The following is a 20,974-nucleotide window of genomic DNA, read 5'->3' on the forward strand; positions in this document are numbered from 1 at the left end:
AAAGATTAACCACTTGACCACTGGGCACGTAAACCCCCTTAATAACCAGACCAATTTTCAGCTTTCGGTGCTCTCACAATTTGAATGACAATTATTACTCAGTCAAACAACACTGTAGCCAAATAAAATTTTCGTCCTTTTTTTCACACAAATAGAGCTTTCTTTTGGTGGTATTTAATCACCGTTGGGTTTTTTAATTTTTGCGCTATAAGAGAAAAAAGACTGAAAATTCTGTAAAAAATAATAATTTTTCTTTGTTTCTGTTATAAAATTTGGCAAATTTAGTATTTTTTCTTCATTCTTTTGCTTAAATGTGAAAGATGAAGTTACGCCGAGTAAATAGATACCCAACATGTCACCCTTCAAAATTGCACACGCTTGTGGAATGGCGCCAAACTTTGCTACTTAAAAATCCCCATAGACGACGTTGCAGGGTATTGTGGAGTATTGTGGGGTATTGCGGAGTATTGTGGGGTATTGTAGAGTATTGTGGGGTATTGTAGAGTATTGTGTGGTATTGCGGAGTATTGCGGGGTATTGTGGGGTATTGCGGAGTATTGCGGGGTATTGTGGGGTATTGCGGAGTATTGCGGGGTATTGCGGGGTATTGCGGGGTATTTCGGAGTATTGCGGGGTATTGCGGAGTATTGTGGGGTATTGCGGGGTATTGTGGGGCATTGCAGAGTATTGCGGGGCATTGCGGAGTATTGCGGGCATTGCGGAGTATTGCGGGCATTGCGGAGTATTTTGGGGCATTGCGGAGTATTTTGGGGCATTGCAGAGTATTTTGGGGCATTGCAGAGTATGGGGGCATTGCAGAGTATGGGGGTATTGCAGAGTATGGGGGTATTGCAGAGTATGGGGGCATTGCAGAGTATGGGGGCATTGCAGAGTATGGGGGCATTGCAGAGTATGGGGGTATTGCAGAGTATGGGGGCATTGCAGAGTATGGGGGCATTGCAGAGTATGGGGGCATTGCAGAGTATGGGCGCATTGCAGAGTATGGGGGCATTGCAGAGTATGGGGGCATTGCAGAGTATTGCACAGGGAGGGATGGATGGCTGGCTGGATCTGTGACTGCATGTGTCACAGATCCAGCCCACAGCAGCTGCTGCTGCTTCCGCTCTCCCCCCTCTCCTCTCTCACACTGTACCGTTAGGTACAGAGAGGAGAGGGAGGAACCGGCGTCATCACATGACGCCGGTTTGTTTACTAGTGATTGCTCCGTCATTGGACGGAGCGATCACGTGGTAAATCGCCGCTATCATCGGCGATTTACCGTGATCCGTGATCAGCCGGGTCCGGAGGACCCGGCGGTCACGGAGACTCCCGTGTGCGCGCCCCACAGGGCGCGCGGGAGCGCGATTCTGGGAGGACGTACATTGACGCCCTCCCAGAGTTAAGCAACCGCCTTGTAGACGTATTTCGTCTATAGGGCGGTTGCTAACTGGTTAATGTCCCATGAGTAAGCACAGAGCTTGAGTCTAATAGTGTACAGTCTAGGATATGTTGACCAGACATCCCTGGTTTCCAGTGACAGTCCCTGGATTGAGGACACTGTCCTCAGAGCCAGTTTGTCCCCGGATTGCAGTGGCTTGGAGGGGAGGCATCTGGTACTCTCGCCCTCGTGCAACATTTGGGGGGCGCAAAATCATTACTGTGCCCCCCCCCCCCAAGTGTGCTGTGTTGCCCCCACCCAGGATCTCCTGTAGTCCAGCCTGTCCCCCATGATCCCTCTGGTGCGGGCGGCACGTGTGTGTGTGTGTGACAACAGCAGATGGTAGGGGCAGTGCAGAGCGTATAAGGGCTATTGGAGAAGCTCTTAGCAGGGGATGCTGAGGAGCGGCTGGGTGTCGGGAACAGTACCTGGTGCTGGGGAGAGCCCTTCTCCGATAGATTATCATGGAGGCCATAGAGAGGTGAGCAAAGTCAACTGATCTACCCTGTTCAGTGGCCAGTGAAGGAATCAGGTAGGTCAGTTTAGTGGTCAGTGTAGGAATCAGTTAGGTCAGTGTAGGAATAAGGTAGGTTAGTGTAGTGGTCAGTGAAGGCAGGGCCGGCGCTCCCATTAGGCGAACATAGGCAGCCGCCTAGAGCGCACTGCCGCCTAGGGGTGCAGCCACAGCCGCTGGGTCCCAAGAGGATTGGTTCCCCCCTGGCGGGTTGAGGCTGGTGCGGTGCGGAGTGTAGTGGGTAGCGGCTCCATCTGGCTGGCTGCAGAGTCGCTTGGCGGAGAGAAGGAGCAGGCAGAGCCCGGGGGCAACCATTCCAGCAGCCCTGGGTGTTAGCTCTCCGCCCGCCCCGCCTCCCTCCATGAGTGATGTGCGGCAGTGCAGCCATTGGAGGAGCAGGGCGAGCGGCAGTGTGCACAGAGACAGCCACATGGACTGGCCATAGGACATACGCTGGCCGGGTCGAGGCCACCGGGCAACTTGTCTTTGAGGAGCTGGCCTGGAAGCAAAGCTGCTCCTGCAGCCCGCCCTGCTTACCGAGCCTCTCCGCGGTCGTTCACCAGAGCCCGGGGGTGGAACCAAACGATCAGCTGATCGGACGTGCTGGAGGAGATCTCCCGTGCGTGAGCTGTGACTCACAGATTGTAGGAGACCCCATCTCCTAATCCTGGGACTTGAGACAAATCGACTGCTGCTGCTGCCATGTGGAGGGAGCTGGAAAGAAGTGCATGCCCCAAGGTAAGAACTTGTCAGGTGGTCTGGGGATAAAGGCTTCCAAGTTCCAGTCAGACCCTTTCACTGGTGTGTGTGTGTGTCTCCCTCCACCTGGCTCCACCCCCTCCTATCCACCTGGCTCAATTTCTCCACCTGGCTACACCCCCTCCTATCCACCTGGCTCCATACTCCCCCCACCTGGCTACACCCCCTCCTATCCACCTGGCTCCATACTCCCCCCACCTGGCTACACCCCCTCTTATACACCTGGCTCCATACTACCCCCACCTGGCTACACCCCCCTATCCACCTGGCTCCATACTCCCCCCACCTGGCTACACCCCCTCCTATCCACCTGACTCCATCCCCTTACATGGCTGACCCCCCCTCTTCTGTCCACCTGGCTCCATCCTCCCTCCACCTGGCTACACCCCTCTCCTGTTCAGCTGGCTCCATCCCTTCACCTGGCTACACAACCCCTTCTGTCCACCTGGCTCTATCCCTCTACCTGGCTCCATCCTCCCTCCACCTGGCTACACCCCCTCTCCTGTTCACCTGGCTCCATCCCTGCACCTGGCTTCACCCCCCCTCCTGTCCACCTGGCTCCATCCCTCCACCTGGCTACACCCCCTCTCCTGTTCACCTGGCTCCATCCCTCCACCTGGCTTCACCCCCCTCCTGTCCACCTGGCTCCATCCCTCCACTGGCTACACCCCCCCTCCTCTTCACCTGTCTCCATCCCTCCACCTGGCTACACCCCCCTCCTATTCACCTGTCTCCATCCCTCCACCTGGCTACACCCCCCTCCTGTTCACCTGTCTCCATCCCTCCACCTGGCTACACACCCCTCCTGTCCACCTGGCTCCATCTCTCCACCTGGCTACACCCCCTCCTGTTCACCTGGCTCCATCCTTCCACCTGGCTACACACCCCCCTTATGTCCACCTGGCTCTATCCCTCCACCTGGTTCCATACTCCCCCCACCTGGCTACACCCCCTCCTATCCACCTGGCTCCATACTCCCCCCACCTGGCTACACCCCCTCTTATACACCTGGCTCCATACTACCCCCACCTGGCTACACCCCCCTATCCACCTGGCTCCATACTCCCCCCACCTGACTACACCCCCTACTATCCACCTGACTCCATCCCCTTACATGGCTGTCCACCTGGCTCCATCCTCCCTCCACCTGGCTACACCCCTCTCCTGTTCACCTGGCTCCATCCCTCCACCTGGCTACACACCCCCTTCTGTCCACCTGGCTCTATCCCTCTACCTGGCTCCATCCTCCCTCCACCTGGCTACACCCCCTCTCCTGTTCACCTGGCTCCATCCCTCCACCTGGCTTCACCCCCCCTCCTGTCCACCTGGCTCCATCCCTCAACCTGGCTACACCCCCTCTCCTGTTCACCTGGCTCCATCCCTCCACCTGGCTTCACCCCCCTCCTGTCCACCTGGCTCCATCCCTCCACCTGGCTACACCCCCCCTCCTCTTCACCTGTCTCCATCCCTCCACCTGGCTACACCCCCCTCCTGTTCACCTGTCTCCATCCCTCCACCTGGCTACACACCCCTCCTGTCCACCTGGCTCCATCTCTCCACCTGGCTACACCCCCCTCCTGTCCACCTGGCTCCATCCCTCCACCTGGCTACACCCCCCTCCTGTCCACCTGGCTCCATCCCTCCACCTGGTTACACACCCCCCTTATGTCCACCTGGCTCTATCCCTCCACCTGGCTCCATACTCCCCCCCACCTGGCTACACCCCCTCCTATCCACCTGGCTCCATACTCCCCCCACCTGGCTACACCCCCTCTTATACACCTGGCTCCAACTACCCCCACCTGGCTACACCCCCTATCCACCTGGCTCCATACTCCCCCCACCTGGCTACACCCCCTCCTATCCACCTGACTCCATCCCCTTACATGGCTGACCCGCCCCTCTTCTGTCCACCTGGCTCCATCCTCCCTCCACCTGGCTACACCCCTCTCCTGTTCACCTGGCTCCATCCCTCCACCTGGCTACACACCCCCTTCTGTCCACCTGGCTCTATCCCTCTACCTGGCTCCATCCTCCCTCCACCTGGCTACACCCCCTCTCCTGTTCACCTGGCTCCATCCCTCCACCTGGCTTCACCCCCCCTCCTGTCCACCTGGCTCCATCCCTCCACCTGGCTACACCCCCTCTCCTGTTCACCTGGCTCCATCCCTCCACCTGGCTTCACCCCCCTCCTGTCCACCTGGCTCCATCCCTCCACCTGGCTACACCCCCCCTCCTCTTCACCTGTCTCCATCCCTCTACCTGGCTACACCCCCCTCCTGTTCACCTGTCTCCATCCCTCCACCTGGCTACACACCCCTCCTGTTCACCTGTCTCCATCCCTCCACCTGGCTACACACCCCTCCTGTCCACCTGGCTCCATCTCTCCACCTGGCTACACCCCCCTCCTGTCCACCTGGCTCCATCCCTCCACCTGGCTACACACCCCCTTATGTCCACCTGGCTCTATCCCTCCACCTGGCTCCATCCTCCCTCCACCTGGCTGCCCCCTCTCCTGTCCACCTGGCTATTGCCTCCCTCCACCTGGCTCCATCCCTCCACCTGGCTGCACCCCCCTCTCTTGTCCACCTGGCTCCATTCCTCCACCTGGCTGCACCCCCTCTCCTGTCCACCTGGCTGCACCCCTTCTCCTGTTCACCTGGCTGCACCCCCTCTCCTGTCCACCTGGCTGCACCCCCTCTCCTGTCCACCTGGCTGCACCCCCTCTCCTGTCCACCTGGCTGCGCCCCCTCTCCTGTCCACCTGGCTGCACCCCCTCTCCTGTCCACCTGGCTGCACCCCCCCCTCCTGTCCACCTGGCTGCACCCCCTCCTGTCCACCTGGCTCAATCCTCCTCCCACCTAGCTGCACCCCTCCTGTCCACCTGGCTGCACCCCCCTCTCCCATCCACCTGGCTCCATCCCCTTACCTGGCTAACCCCCCCTCTCTCCTGTCCACCTGGCTCCATCCCTCCACCAGGAGTTCTGGTGCTAAAATTATTGAATTAATTTTTTTTTAAGGGGGGGGGGGCAAGAAGCTGGTCTTGCCTAGGGTGCAAAATAGTCTTGCACCAGCCCTGAGTGAAGGAATCAGGTAGGTCAGTGTAGGGATAAGGTAGGTCAGTGTAGTGGTCAGGTAGGTCAATGTAGTGATCAGGTAGGTCAGTGTAGTGGTCAGGTAGGTCAGTAGAGTGGTCAGTGTAGAAATCAGGTAGGTCAGTGTAGTGGTCAGTGTAGGAATCAGGTAGGTCAGTGTAGTGGTCAGGTAGGTCAGTGTAGTGATCAGGTAGGTCAGAGGAGTGGTCAGTGTAAGAATCAGGTAGGTTAGTGTAGTGGTCAGTGAAGGAATCAGGTAGGTCAGTGTAGGGATAAGGTAGGTCAGTGTAGTGATCAGGTATGTCAGTGTAGTGGTCAGGTAGGTCAGTGGAGTGGTCAGTGTAGAAATCAGGTAGGTCAGTGTAGTGGTCAGTGTAGGAATCAGGTAGGTTAGTGTAGTAGTCAATGAAGGAATCAGGTAGGTCAGTGTAGTGATCAGGTAGGTCAATGGAGTGGTCAGTGTAGGAATCAGGTAGGTCAGGTAGGTCAGTGTAATGGTCAGGTAGGTCAGTGGAGTGGTCAGTGTAGGAATCAGGTTGGTCAGTGAAGCAATCAGGTAGGTCAGTGTAGTGGTCAGTGTAGGAATCAGGTAGGTTAGTGTAGTGGTCAGTGAAGGAATCAGGTAGGTTAGTGTAGTGGTCAGTATAGGAATCAGGTAGGTTAGTGCAGTGGTCAGGTAGGTCAGTGTAGGAATCAAGTCGGTCAGTATTACTGTATTATTGAAAGGGACTAGTTCTGCTCGGAAATTCTAATCGTCTGTATGCAATACGCGCAAAAAAACACGCATGCTCAGAATCATTGAACTTAATTTTTCTCTGCTCCTCCAGATTTTTTGGTTGAGAGCGATAAACTTTCTACTAAATACTCTGTATTGATACTTAAAAGAAAAAAGTATATTTTCCAGACAGCCTCATATAGCTTTCATTAGCTTTTTCTAGCTTTCCAAGTGCACTGCACAGTTGCTCTGCATCATAATGTTTTTCAGCAGCGGCAGTTGCTTTGCATAGATCTATTCCACAGACCAGATAATCAATAATTTCTGTGCTTTTTGCTTTATATTTCTTTAACCACTTGCGGGGACTGCCTGCCCACATTGTACTGAAGGTAAAGCTACGTACCTGTACGTCAATGCCTACTTCAGGGTTTAGGGGGCGCGCATGCATGCCCCCTGCTGGCATTATACACAACAGGAGCCTGCCAGCAAGTCCCAGCCAATGATTCATGGCTAGATCATGCTTATAGGCTGTGTACATTCACAACACAGAGCTCTGTGCTGATATTCAACACAGAGCTCTGTACACAGGGAACGACCTCTTTGTTTCTCATTCCTGCAAAGCACATAGTAGGCACATATTTAACTTCTTGATTGCCCTAGAAGTTAACACCCTCCCAGCCGGTGTCATTAGTACAGTGACTCGGAAAAAAAGAGGGGGAATCCCTGTAACCGCAAGTTCATGCAGTCTAAAGAATTGGTGTAAGAGTGGCAACCTCAGGCCAAGCTTCCAAGGCATTTTGCTCCAACCCTCTAAGATTAGTCATGACTTTGTGGAAAAAATATATATATTTAATTTGGTTACAGCGTTGCATGACTGCGCAATTGCCAGTCAAAGTAACGCAGTGCCGAATTGCAAAAAATGGCCTGGTCGTGAAGGGCGGTAAAATCTTCGGGAGCTGAAGTGGTTAAAGAAGAAGTATGGATTTGAATAAAAAACATACAGACTCACCTCCATGGTGTAGCATTGGTCTAATGCTGCAGCTATCCTCCACTGGCTCTAAGCCCGAGAACTGAGCGATCACATGACCATTGATCATTTAGTTCTCAGTCAGCTCGGAGCAGAGAGCTGTGACTGTCAGTCACTGCTCTCCACTCTGCCCATCTATTGCTCACTGAAGCACCAGGCTGAGGAGGGGGCGGAAGCAGCTGGCTCCAGCTGAACCAGCTGCTGATCAGGCATCTAGGGGGATTCCGACAATATGGTTGGGATCTTTCCAGAGCCTGGAACAGCTGTGACCCAGAAGAGTAGAATGGCCAGAAAAGCCTTTGCTTTTAGGCTGTCAATGAATTCTGCCAATGCAGCAAGTAATCATACTGTTGGCAAAGACTGGTATCTAAGGAAGTACAGTTGCAATAAAAAGTATGTGAACCCTTTTGGAATGATATGGATTTCTGCACAAATTGGTCATAAAATGTGATCTGATCTTCATCTAAGTCACAACGATAGACAATCACAGTCTGCTTAAACTAATAACACACAAAAAATGTAAACATTCACAGTGTAGGTAGAAAAAGTATGTGAACCCCTAGACTAATGACATCTCCAAGGGCTAATTGGAGTGAGGTGTCAGCCAACTTCAGTCCAATCAATGAGATGAGATTGGAGGTGTTGTAATCAACAGCTGCCCTGCCCTATAAAAACACACACACCAGTTCTGGGTTTGCTTTTCACAAGAAGCATTGCCTGATGTGAATGATGCCCCGCACAAAAGAGCTCTCAGAAGACCTACGATTAAGAATTGTTGAGTTGCATAAAGCTGGAAAGGGTTATAAAATATCTCCAAAAGCCTTGCTGTTCATCAGTCCACGGTAAGAAAAATTGTCTATAAATGGAGAAAGTTCAGCACTGCTGCTGCTCTCCCTAGGAGTGTCCGTCCTGTAAAGATGACAGCAAGAGCACAGCGCAGACTGCTCAATGAGGTGAAGAAGAATCCAAGAGTGTCAGCTAAAGACTTACAAAAGTCTCTGGCATATGCTAACATCTCTGTTAGTGAATCTACCATACGTAAAACACTAAACAAGAATGGATTTCATGGGAGGATACCATAGAGGAAGCCACTGCAAAAAAAACATGGTTAGGTGGGGGCTATAGTCAATCCTGCTGAAGAGTGAAATGAAGGAGGAAGTCATTGTCTCAGAGCTGATGGGAGCACGGCTAGAGGCCAGGATACTTTCTGATGGAGGACAGCCGATTACCTAGCATTTTTCTTTTTCCTTCTCTCAGGAACCTCGTATAAAGCAGTTGTGAATAATTGTTTTGTTTGGGTTAAATTATTTTATTATTGTTAAATATATATAAATTTATTATAAAGATATATATATATATATATTTATAAAGTGGTTATTTTATAAAAGTTAGGTTTAAAAAAGGGGGGGGGGGGTTTTTAGGACCAAGAGGAAGAGTAGGAAGAAAGAAAAAAGAAGAAAAAAATGAGAAAAGAGGAAAAAAGAGAGAAGGGGAGGGGGGAAGGAAGACACGGGGGGGGGAAGAAAGGTTAAAGTGGAAACACAAGGATAGCACTCACATGGGCCACATCTGTAATTATATTAGGGAAGAAACAATATCAAGCAAGTGGACATTGATGGTCAGACTTTCAGGCCAAGGAAGTATGGTTTTGTAAAAAAATAATATATAATTTAATAGCATATAAATAAATTAAACAAGATATACAGAAAATAAAATTAAATACAAAAAAATTATTATCACAAATTGATCAACAGCAAGTGACCACTGTACATTCCTCGGAAGTACACACTCCGTGTTACCGTGTGTACACCCTGGGACACAGACGCATTGCTGCAATCAGCTATATGGCTTTTACTAATGCCCTATGCAAATGCTGCTAAGGAAGGGTTCCTTTGTGAAAGCTCCCTTACATTGCTGCTTTGCTGCCACCTGCTGTCCCAGTTTGTCCAGGACCTCATAGAAATAGATTCTTGATATGTGAAAGCCTTTACCCAAGCTTATTTCTCGACCTGTTTGTCTCCACCTGTGTCTTATATGCCCCGTGGATGCATCCGCCAGAGGACCATCAGTCATATAAGTCTCTATCTCTCTGCTAAATTTATATTCCTCATCCTCGCCCTGAAGAAGCCCCACGGCGAAACGTGCGTTGGCGACTTCCGAGGAATGTACAGTGGTCACTTGCTGTTGATCAATTTGTGATAATAATTTTTTTGTATTTAATTTTATTTTCTGTATATCTTGTTTAATTTATTTATATGCTATTAAATTATATATTTTTTTACAAAACCATACTTCCTTGGCCTGAAAGTCTGACCATCAATGTCCACTTGCTTGATATTGTTTCTTCCCCTTTTATAAAAGTTATTTTTATAGTTTACCTTTTGGTATTTAATAAAGGGGCCTTTAGTGGCCATTTAAGCCAGAAGGTGTTGCATGGTTAATCTAGGGGTTAAGTGGATTGGGGGTTTTATGGTTTAAGTAGCAATGACACTAGTAGAGTCATGTCTCCAACCATGTCCACCTGAACCATCAATTCAATTTGTATCAAATGAGACAGTCCCTTAAACTACGCAGACGCTCTCCATCCAATCTGACAGAGCTTGAGATATTTTGCAAAGAAGAATGGGTAAAAATATCACTCTCTAGAGGTGTAAAGCTGGTAGAGACATCCCCAAAAAGACTTGCAGCTGTAATTGAAGTGAAAGGAGGTTCTACAAAGTATTGACTCAGGGGGGCTGAATACAAATGCACCCCACACTTTTCACATATCTATTTGTAAAAAATAACAAAAAAACATTTATCATTTTCCTTCCACTTCACAATTATGTGGCACTTTGTGTGGATCTATCACCTAAAATCCCAATAAAATATATTTACGTTTTTGGTTGTAACATGACATGAAAATTTCAAGGGGTATGAATACTTTTACAAGGCACTGTACAGTGTACTGACCTCTTAGATACAGTGCTCCAGCATGGTGATCCAGAAGTATGGCAGAAAATTGTTTCCTGCGTGTTCTCAGCAGATAGAAGAGTATCCATATTGAGCTGAAGAACATCAACACTGACAAGTAGATATTTGAGTCCTGGGGAGGCATGGAACTGAGAACCACGCTGCTCAAAAAGGCAGCACCGAGGAACACCACATTCATTGCCATAAGTCCAGAGAAAAGTCGACCAGATCCTCGTGCCCTCTTATGGCGAGTCGCGGTAGAAGTGCAGTGCCGGTGAAGCCAAGAATGCTCATATCTTAAGTCCACATGATCGTGGGCAACATTCTGATCGAGGTCTGTAGCTACCATTTCTAGGAGGAATTACAAATAAAATACAATTTGAAAACAGCAGTGTTTAAATGTAATTACATGAACAGTATATTACATATACATGGTAGTTAATTCTTATTCCTTGTGCAAGGGATGCGTGAAATATACTATATTACCAAAAGTATTATTATTATTATTATATTACCAAAAGACGCATGCCTTTACTTGCACATGAATTTTAATGACATCCCAGTCTTAGTCCCCTTTCACACTGGGACGGGAGCCACGGTGGCGGTATAGCGCTGCTAAAAATAGCGGCGCTATACCGTCGTAATTGCCGCGCGATTCGGCCGTTAGTGGTGCGGTATTAACCCCCGCTAGCGGCCGATAAACGGTTAATACCGCCCGCAATGCGCCTCTGCAGAGGCACATTGCGGGCGGTATTACCGTGGTTTACCATTGTTTTAAATGGGAAGGAGCGGTATGCATACCGCTCCTCTCTCCGCTCCAAGGATGCTACTTGCAGGAGATTTTTTTCGTTCCTGCCAGCGCATCGCCTCAATGTGAAAGCCCTCAGGCTTTCACATTGAGAAGGCTGGGCAGGAGTTTTTCAGGCGGTATTTAGGTGCTATTTTTAGCGATGTACCGCCTGAAAAACTCCTCAGTGTGAAAGGGGTCTTAGTCTGTAGGATTCAATATTAAGTTGGCCCACCCTTTGCAGCTATAACAGCTTCAACTCTGCTGGTAAGGCTGTCCACAATGTTTAGGAGTGTCTATGGGAATGTCTGATCATTCTTCCAGAAGCGAATATGTGAGGTCAAGCACTTATATAGACAAGAAGGCCTGGCTCTTAGTCAAGTTCCTTCCCCCAAACTTGCTCATCCATGTCTTTATGAACCTTGCTTTGTGCACTGGTCCAAATCATTTGGTGGAGGGGGGATTATAGTGTGGGGTTGTTTTGCAGGGGTTGGGCTTTGCCTCTTAGTTCCAGTAAAGGGAAAACTCTTTAACCACTTGTCCCCCAAGGACGTCATATGACGTCCTCGACTTTGTGCAGTGATATCTGAATGATGCCTGCAGCTACAGGCATCATTCAGATATCACCGTCTCCTGCCGGCGATTCTGTGCACGATAAGAATGATCATAGCGGCAGTTCCACCACTTGATCGTTCTTATAGGCAGCGGGGGGGATGTCTTCCCCTCCCGCCGTCATCCGGTGCCCAAAGAACGAATCGGCCGGCGCTAGCTCACGACGATAGAGATGACTGGTGACCAGTCGGAGGGCCGGGGGCTACCTTGTGATGTCACGCCCGGGTACCCGGAAGTAAACAAAGTAAATAAAAGTGAAAAAAAAAATGTAAAAAAAGTGTAACAATAAAAAAAATTAAGTAAAATTAAATTACATTTTTTTTAAATGCCCCTGTCCTCGGTAGCTTGCTCTCAGAAGCAAACACGCATGTAAGTCCCACCCACATATGTAAATGCTGCGTGCGTTAGAGCGTGTGCAACAATTCTAGCACTAGACCTCCTCTGTAACTCGAAAATAGTAACCAGTAAAAAACATTAAAGCGTCGCCTATGGAGATTTTTAAGTACCGAAGTTTGGTGCCATTCCATGAGTGTGCGCAATTTTAAAGCGTGACATGTTAGGTATCTATTTACTCGGCGTAACATTATCTTTCACATTAAACAAAAAAATTGGGCTAACTTTACTGTTTTGTTATTTTTTTATTCATGAAACCTTTTTTTTTTACCAAAAAAGGCGTTTGAAAAATTATTGCGCAAATGCGAGGAAAAAAGTTGCAATGACCGCCATTTTATTCCGTAGGGTGTCTGCTTAAAAAAATATATAATGTTTGGGGGTTCTGATTAATTTTCTAGCAAAAACATTGTGATTTAATAGTGGTTAAGGAGTCAGCATACCAAGACATTTTGGACAACTTCATGCTCCAAACTTTGTAGGAACAGTTTGGGGACGGCCCCTTCCTGTTCCAACATGACTGTGCACCAGTGCACAAAGCAAGGTCCATAAAGACATGGATGAGCGAGTTTGGGGTGGAGGAACTTGACTGGCCTACACAGAGTCCCAACCTCTACCCGATAGAACACCTTTGGGATGAATTAGAGTGGAGACTGCGAGCCAGGCCTTCAACATCAGTGCCTGTCCTCACAAATGCGCTTCTGGAAGAATGATCAAGCATTCCCGTAGACACACTCCTAAACATTGTGGGCAGCCTTCCCAGAAGAGCTAAAGCTGGTATAGCTGCAAAGGATGGACCAACTCAATAATGAACCCTACAGACTAAGACTAGGATGCCATTAAAGTTCATGTAAAGGCAGGTGTCCCAATACTTTTGGTAATATAGTGTATATACTTTAATTTCTATTTCAAGATAATGCCTGTCTTGAAAGGAAAAAGCACCAATAGAACAAAATATTAACGGCATAATAACGTGTTGGAGAACCCATTAGCTCCATAAGGCACATCACTGTGTGATGCACTAACCCAGTTGGGCACAATTACACCAGCACACAGAAACAAATAACATAATAATTTTATTTACAGCTACCTAAAAAGAAATTCTGTACAAGAAAGTCGTCAAACAGGAAGCAACAACAATCTCTCAAATATATATAAAGAAATAGAACTGAAAGGCTCGGTTCACACTGCTGTGACCTGAAAGTCACACGACTTACGGTGAGACTTTGCCAGGAGACTTCTTGGCCAATTGAGCACTACTTTGAGGCATAAGTCTGAGAGAAGCCGCTTTGAAGTAGTACAGGAACTTTTTCTAAAGTCAAAGCGACTTCAGTAGTGCTAATTAAAACAGCACTCATTGACTAAAGCCTCATATACACGGTTCGATTGGTGGCCATACGAGCATCTTATTTTTGTCAAAAGGGCGTGTGCCAGGATCTTGTCTTGCATACTAATGGTACACAATTGTCGTGCCACAAACACAAACGTAGTGACATACTATGAGGAATTTCAGCTCTTGAGCGCCACCCTTTGGGCCCTTCTGCTAATTTCATGAGTTTAATGAGCATTAATTCCGATCATGCGTGTTTGTACTTTTGACTTTTGTGTGACGAATTTATGTACTGACCATATGAAAATCTGACATCAAACCGTTGTCCGACAAAAATTTACTAGCCTGTCATCCAATTTACTAGCCTGTCATCATTGTTGGCTGAAAATTGGAGAACAATTATCTGAAGGAGCGTACCAACGGTAAGAATTTAGGACAACAGTCTGTCAGACAATCCCCTTCCAACAATCGTACCGTGTGTACGAGGCGTAACATGGGATTTCACATGTCACCCAACTTGGAGTCTCACAAGTCGGATCACAAGATCCCGGCAGTGTGAGCCGAGCCTAATGCCTGGTACACTTGATGAGATTATCGGACAAATGATCATGCTAGTTTCATATTGAAAATTAAGAGTTTACTAAAATTACGAAAATTCTCGTGCGACACAATAAAAATTTGCAAGTGATGTACGGTTCATGCAGAAAATATTCACAGCGCTTCACTTTTTCCACATTGTGTTATGTTACTGCCTTATTACCAAATGTATTAAATTCATTATTTTCCTCAAAATTCTACAAACAATATCCCATAATGACAACGTGAAAGAAGTTTGAAATCTTTGCAAATTTCTTAAAATTCAAAAAGGAAAAATAATCATGTACAGAAGTATTTACAGCCTTTGCTCAATATTTTGTTGAAGCACCTTTAGCCCCAATTACAGTCTCAAGTCTTTTTGAGTATGATGCTACAAGCTTGGCACACCTATTTTTGGGCAGTTTCTCTCATTCTTCTTTGCAGGACCTCTCAAGCTCCATCAGGTTGGATGGGGAGCATCGGTGCAAAGCCATTATCGGATCTCCAGAGATCTTCAATCGAGTTCAAGTCTGGGCTCTGGCTGGGTCATTCACAGAGTTGTCCCGTAGCCACTCTGTAGTTCTCTTGGCTGTGTGCTTAGGGTCATTGTCCTGTTGAACCTTCACCCCAGGCTGAGCTCCAGAGCGCTGTGAAGCAGGTTTTCATCAAGGATGTCTCTGTACATTGCTACATCATCTTTCCTTTGATTCTGACTAGTCTCCCAGTTCCTGCCGCTGAAAAACGTTCCCACAGTCATGATGCTGCCACCATCATGCTTCACTGTAGGTATGGTATTGGCCAGGTGATGCGCGGTGCCTGGTTTCCTCCAGACATGACGCTTGCCATTCAGGCCAAAGAGTTTAATCTTTGTTTCATCAGACCAGAGAATTTTGTTTCTCATGGTCTGAGAGTGCTTCAGGTTCCTTTTGGCAAATTCTAGGCGGGCCGCCATGTGCCTTTTACTGAGGAGTGGCTTCCGTCTGGCCACTCTACCATACAGGCCTGATTGGTGGAGTGCTACAGAGATGGTTGTTCTTCTGAGGCCTCGTACACACGACAGAGTTTCTCGGCAGAATTTGTCGAGAAACTCGGTGAGAGCCGGATTCTGTCGAGAAACTCTGTCGTGTGTACACTTTCGGCCCGATGGAGCCGCCGAGGAACTCGTCGAGCAAATAGAGAGCAGGTTCTCTATTTTCTCGACGGGAGTGGATTTTGGATCGACGAGTTCTTCGTCGGGCTGTTTTATCAACGAGAAACTCGGTCGTGTGTATGCTAAGAAACCTGTGAAAAACTTAGACACTGGAGAACACCATCGGTAAAAGTAGCGTTTGGAATGGAGATAGCACATTCGTCTCGCTTCCAACATTATTGCATCGTTTATTTGCAGCGCTTTACACAATTTTTTGTAAGGGCACAAAACAGCAATATTCTTTTTTGCTTTTGTTAGGATATTCACACAGAGTTCTGTAAAATTTTGTGTAACCTTTTTCTTACTGATCTCAATTATATTTTCTTTAAAAATTGTCACCTTATTTTGGTCCTGTGTTTTAAATCCTGCTCTTAATATTCCCCTTAATTTTTAATTTAGCAAAAATGCAAATCCTCTTATTTTTTGGAATGTCAAGTTCCCCCCATTGAAACCTTATTGCTTTGTCTTATCTCATCTGTCCCTTTCAAATTACACCTTATATCCCATTTTATTTTAAACATAACCTGCCTTCTCACAAGCTAAATTTTAAAGCAAAAAAAAACAAGGACAAGTATGAACTGTAAAATCAAAATTTACCATTTATTTTGGTTCGAAAAATAAAGTAACTAAGCAAAAGTCAGCACTGGAGAGCTTGCTGCCATTTGTGCACAGCCAGGTGTGGCCTGATGTGACTGGTGAGCAGTTGGAGGCCAAAATGGGGACTTGAGAGGTTCATTCAGGAAGGAACGCATCAAGGTCTTGGACTCCCCAAGGTCACAAACTGGAGCAGGGCAGGCAGATGTCACCAGGTTGTGGTACTATAGCAGCCTGAACTCTGGTACACCACATGGAAGTAAGGGAGTCACTTTCTTGTTTTCTTCAAGGCCTTCCTTGGTGGCTTCCCTGCAGCCTGCTCTTTGACCTTCTCTGCAGCCTTCTCAGCAGCCTTCCTCTTCTGCCTGGCTGGAGGTGGTGCCACAGGGGTAGTACTCATGCCAGGAGGAGGAGTAGACGAAGGTGGTGGAGGAGGAGTAGACGAAGGTGGTGGAGGAGGAGGTGGAGGAGGAGGAGGTGGAGCAGTAGAAGGAGGAGGAGCAGTAGAAGGAGGAGGAGTAGTAGAAGGAGGTGGAGCAGTAGAAGGAGGTGGAGCAGTAGAAGGAGCAGTAGAAGGAGGAGTAGTAGTAGAAGGAGGAGGAGCAGTAGAAGGAGGAGGAGTAGTAGAAGGAGCAGTAGAAGGAGGTGGAGCAGTAGAAGGAGCAGTAGAAGGAGGTGGAGCAGTAGAAGAAGCAGTAGAAGGAGGAGGAGCAGTAGAAGAAGGTGGAGTAGGAGTAGTAGAAGAAGAAGAAGAGGAAGAAGAATGTTGAGAAGGAGCAGGAGAAGAAGAGGAAGAAGAATGTTGAGAAGGAGCAGGAGAAGAAGAGGAAGAAGAATGTTGAGAAGGAGCAGGAGAAGAAGAGGAAGAAGAATGTTGAGAAGGAGCAGGAGAAGAAGAGGAAGAAGAATGTTGAGAAGGAGCAGGAGAAGAAGAGGAAGAAGAATGTTGAGAAGGAGCAGGAGAAGAAGAAGGTGGGGGAGGTTGAGAAGTAGCATGAGAAGAAGAAGGTGGAGGAGGTTGGGAGTTATCTGGTGTCTGAGGATGGGCATGTCTGCAAATGACAGTGTCCTCCGTGAGAAGACCCCTCACCCCCTGATTTGCTAGGGTGATGAGGAGTCCCTCAAAGAGGAGGCGCTGGTCCACTGTCATGTCTGCCATTTTTGCCAAAACCACAGTCTCAAATCCCTCCTGAGCAGTGGGAGGCTGCTGAAGGGTTGCATGGGCGTCCCGAATGAGGGCCAGTGAGGCGTCACGCACCCTCGTATCCCTCACCTGCCTTCTCGGACGCAGGCGAAGAGGAGGCACCTGACACCTGGTACTTCGCCCAGCTACCTCGTCCAAGCCACTTGGGCCTGCCACCTCGTTCAAGCCACTTGGGCCTGCCACCTCGTCCAAGTTACTTGGGCCTGCAGCCTCCTCCAAGCCACTCACCCTGCCCTCCTCCTGCCTGGCATTTTCCCGATCCTCCTGCTGGCTGGTCTCGTCCTGTGTATGGAAAAAAAGTACAGTTTTACTTTCTTTTTTAAAAATAAGACTCAATTTTCAGCTCCTGACTGTTGCATATTTTTTATTCACGACTTAGCTAAGCCAATCATTGTGACCCATGTTTTTTTGTGAATCACACAAAAATCATTCCTGGCCAATACTGACAAATGATCTGTATAACATTTTTATCTCTACCTTTTTTTGACCTTTAACATCTTAATTTACATCTCTTTAACAACATTTAAACACCACACATTTGCACATTGAAAGTACTATACCTGGCTCCAGCTGGGCAAATCCGGATCTTCATCCAGGATGGAAGGCTGCTGAGAGGGTTCATCTGCAGAGGGAGCAGCAGGTTGGCTGGAGGGAAGGCTGGAGGGAAGGCTGGAGGGAAGGCTGGAGGGAAGGCTGGACCTTCTGTTACTTCTGGGGGTAAGGCTAGAAAGTGACTCCCTTACCTCCAGGTGTTCATCCAGGAAGCTCAGTTTACTATAGTACCACAACTTTGGTACATATACCTGCCTTGCTCCAGCTCCAGACCTCATCGAAGCCAAGACCCTGTTGCGTGCCTTCCTGTAGGTGCCTCTCAAGGTCCCAATTTTGACCTCCAACTGGTCAGTCGTCACATCAAACCCCACCTGTCTCCGCACAAGTGGGAGCAGGCTCTCCAGTGCTGTTTTCCGCAAGTCTTTGTTGCGGGATATGGGGTCTTTGGTGGCCCACAGAACTGGAAGTTCTCTCCACCGGTCAATAAATATCTCCAAAAACTCTGGTTTGTTGAACTGGTTCATCTTTTCCTGTCCAAAACCAAGGAGAAATAAATATTGTCAATCCACAGTCTATAAAGTTAATTACTCTTTCTCACCAGCTAGCCCTTAAAGGGTCACTAATGGATAAATCTTTTTTGGCTGAAATGACTGTTTACAGTGTCTAGAGACATACAAGTGCATACATATAATGTGCCTCTAGTTTCACTTTAGCTTTTAAACTGATTTAATGTTTCTGTGAAGTAAAGAGACACACAGAACAAAAACAAACAAATCCAGGGCATATTTTTGTCCAATAAATTATTACCATTGTTTCTGTGGATTTTTAGACACACAGCTTAGACCACAGTGAGAAGCTCCCATGAGAAATTTAAGAGTGAGCCAGAGAACCAGGAAGTGTGGATTTATGCAAAGGATTACAGCTGCTTAAAAGCAAAAACGGACAATGAGGACATGAAATCCAGACTGATATAATGTAAAGTAAGCTATTTATGCCCCAAAAAATTTGGGGTTATTGCTCCTTTAAATGTCTGTCTTTCCTGAATATGCCATTGCTGTCCCAAGTTCGAAGCATACCTACACGCTTGTCGTTCAAACGTCTTTCTTACACAACCCGGTCTTATGGACGCCACGTGTGTTCGAGCCTTATATACACTCCGCACACGTCATCCGCCCATGCTTAAAGAATTAGATGTTTCCCCCCGCCCCTTATCTTCCGTCGCTAAAACGACAAGGAGGAATTGGCAGCAGATCATGTTGGGTCAGTTCGTAGGAAACAGATGACCAGTTGTGTCTAACTAATAAGCCAGATCTCCTCCTCATTTGTGTATGAAACGTTATAGAAAAGCACTCCGATCTAGTTTGGTCAAGACATAAAAGCGACCATTTGCATCATGTCTAAAACGACATTTTTTCTAAAGACATCCTGAGAACCGAGATTGGCCACACAACAGTAGTTGGATCAAAATGCATAAGCAAAGCGTTGGTTACGTACGACGGCACTATAGCGGCCCATTACCTTCAATTTTAGAACTAGCTATCTCTTAGTTTATGACCATAATATGTAGCCCACAAAATCATTCAATCAATAATAACATGGAAAATGTAGTTACATACCGGTGTTTGACCCGATCGTTATCTCCGCCGTCTTCCACAAACTGTGAACGCCCCTTTTACTCACGTGGTAGCCCTTTATACACGCGCATGTGTGACTTTACGCACGTCTCCCCGCCCCTGACGTTCGCGGTGTAGTCCTTTCCCCGCCCCTTTTCATTCTTTTTTTTGGTTGGGAGCACATGCTAAAAAATATGGCAGCACTACAGGAGCCAGGCCAGGCGGGACGAGGGATCACCAGGAGAATCCGATTTAAGGCCACCAACATGACCTTTGAAGAAATGGTGGAGATGGTCCTCATCTTCAAAGCAGAGGACTATGATGGGAGGCATGGGCCATACAAGTACCCGAACAAGGTCAAGGCCGCAATAATGGAGAAGGTGAGGAGGAGTCTCCATCGCAAATTTGGGGTGAAAAGATCTAAAGAACAGATCAGAAAAAGGTGGTCGGACCTCAAAAAGCGGGAGCCGGAACAAATGAAGCGGATCAGGAGAGTGATTCGAAGAAGTACGTTTTTTATATATTTTTTATTATTTGTTCCGCGCCATGTGTTTTTTATTTCAGGTTGTACTGTATTATGTTTTTCTGCCCAATAATTTGTCGTCAAAGTCGACGTACATTCGGAACGACAACTCATACGACAAAATATTGTGCATAAAATCAAGAAAATTATGACATTTCACTAAATTTATCGTGAGATCAATATTGAAATTAATGTAGATGTGCTATTAACAAAATTATATTATTGTTAAATTAAAATATATACAGTAAAAGGAGAGTCTGCTCAGCAGTCGGTGACACATGTGGACTCATTTGCATAATTGTTGTCCCCTTTAATAACCCATTTTGGGGTTCACACAGAGGTGAGGTGATCCAGTGTATACTTGGTTGGCTTACATGTTTAAAAGTAGACCAAAGGTACAAGAAATGTCATGATCTTTGTGAATGCCTACAATCCTGTGTTTTGCCCAGAGGGGTTTTTCAAAACATCAATAGTCCCAGAAATTGTATAAAGTGAATCATATTCCTCTTTCAGGCCTATAAGCTCTTAAAATCCTGTTTCCATTTTCTTCATTCTCGTAGGGCGTCATGAAGCTTCGACACGGGAGCACCAAGTCAGCACGCAAGCCACACCCCCGAGGGATGGTGATGATGCGCAGCCTGCCACCACATCAGGTAAAGTAACATATAACTAACCCAGCTTCAGGTAATGTAGATGTAGGCCTACCTAATTTTAATAAATGGTTTTGTCCCACATTTCAGGAGCAGGTGGTGGCTTGGACTTGGACAGGCATACTGTCCAGATGGTGATCCAAGAAATCTGGGCCTGCAGAGAAGAGGTGGAGGAGATACATCTGGCCAACCGAAAAATAAAAGAACGAACAAGGAGGGTGGAAAATAAATTGAAAAAGTTAATAGATGTTTTGGGAGAGTCTGAATGTGCCCAAAAAAGTTTGTAAAACCAAAAAAACACTGATTTAAGAGTATTTAATAATAATAAAAAAAAATTCAAAAAAATAACAAAACCAGATTTTGATGATTATTTAATCAAAAAAAGACAAAAAAATAACATAACCAGATTTTGATGAGTATTTAATCAAAAAAAGACAAAAAAAATAACAAAACC

At 47.3% G+C, this 20,974-nt stretch overlaps 1 protein-coding gene across 1 annotated transcript in view; it reads right to left on the reverse strand.

Moving 5' to 3' along the window:
- The window catches only part of LOC120919403 (proton channel OTOP3-like), a 95,690-nt gene that overhangs the window by 36,894 nt on the left and 37,822 nt on the right, over positions 1–20,974 (reverse strand). Inside the window, exon 2 of the mRNA XM_040331558.1 lies at positions 10,501–10,851. Within this exon, the coding sequence (XP_040187492.1) occupies positions 10,501–10,849 (349 nt within the window). The 5' untranslated portion in view covers positions 10,850–10,851. The remainder of the gene's footprint in view (positions 1–10,500; positions 10,852–20,974) is intronic.

Source organism: Rana temporaria, chromosome 12 (genome assembly GCF_905171775.1).
Source record: "Rana temporaria chromosome 12, aRanTem1.1, whole genome shotgun sequence".
NCBI lineage: Eukaryota > Metazoa > Chordata > Amphibia > Anura > Ranidae > Rana > Rana temporaria.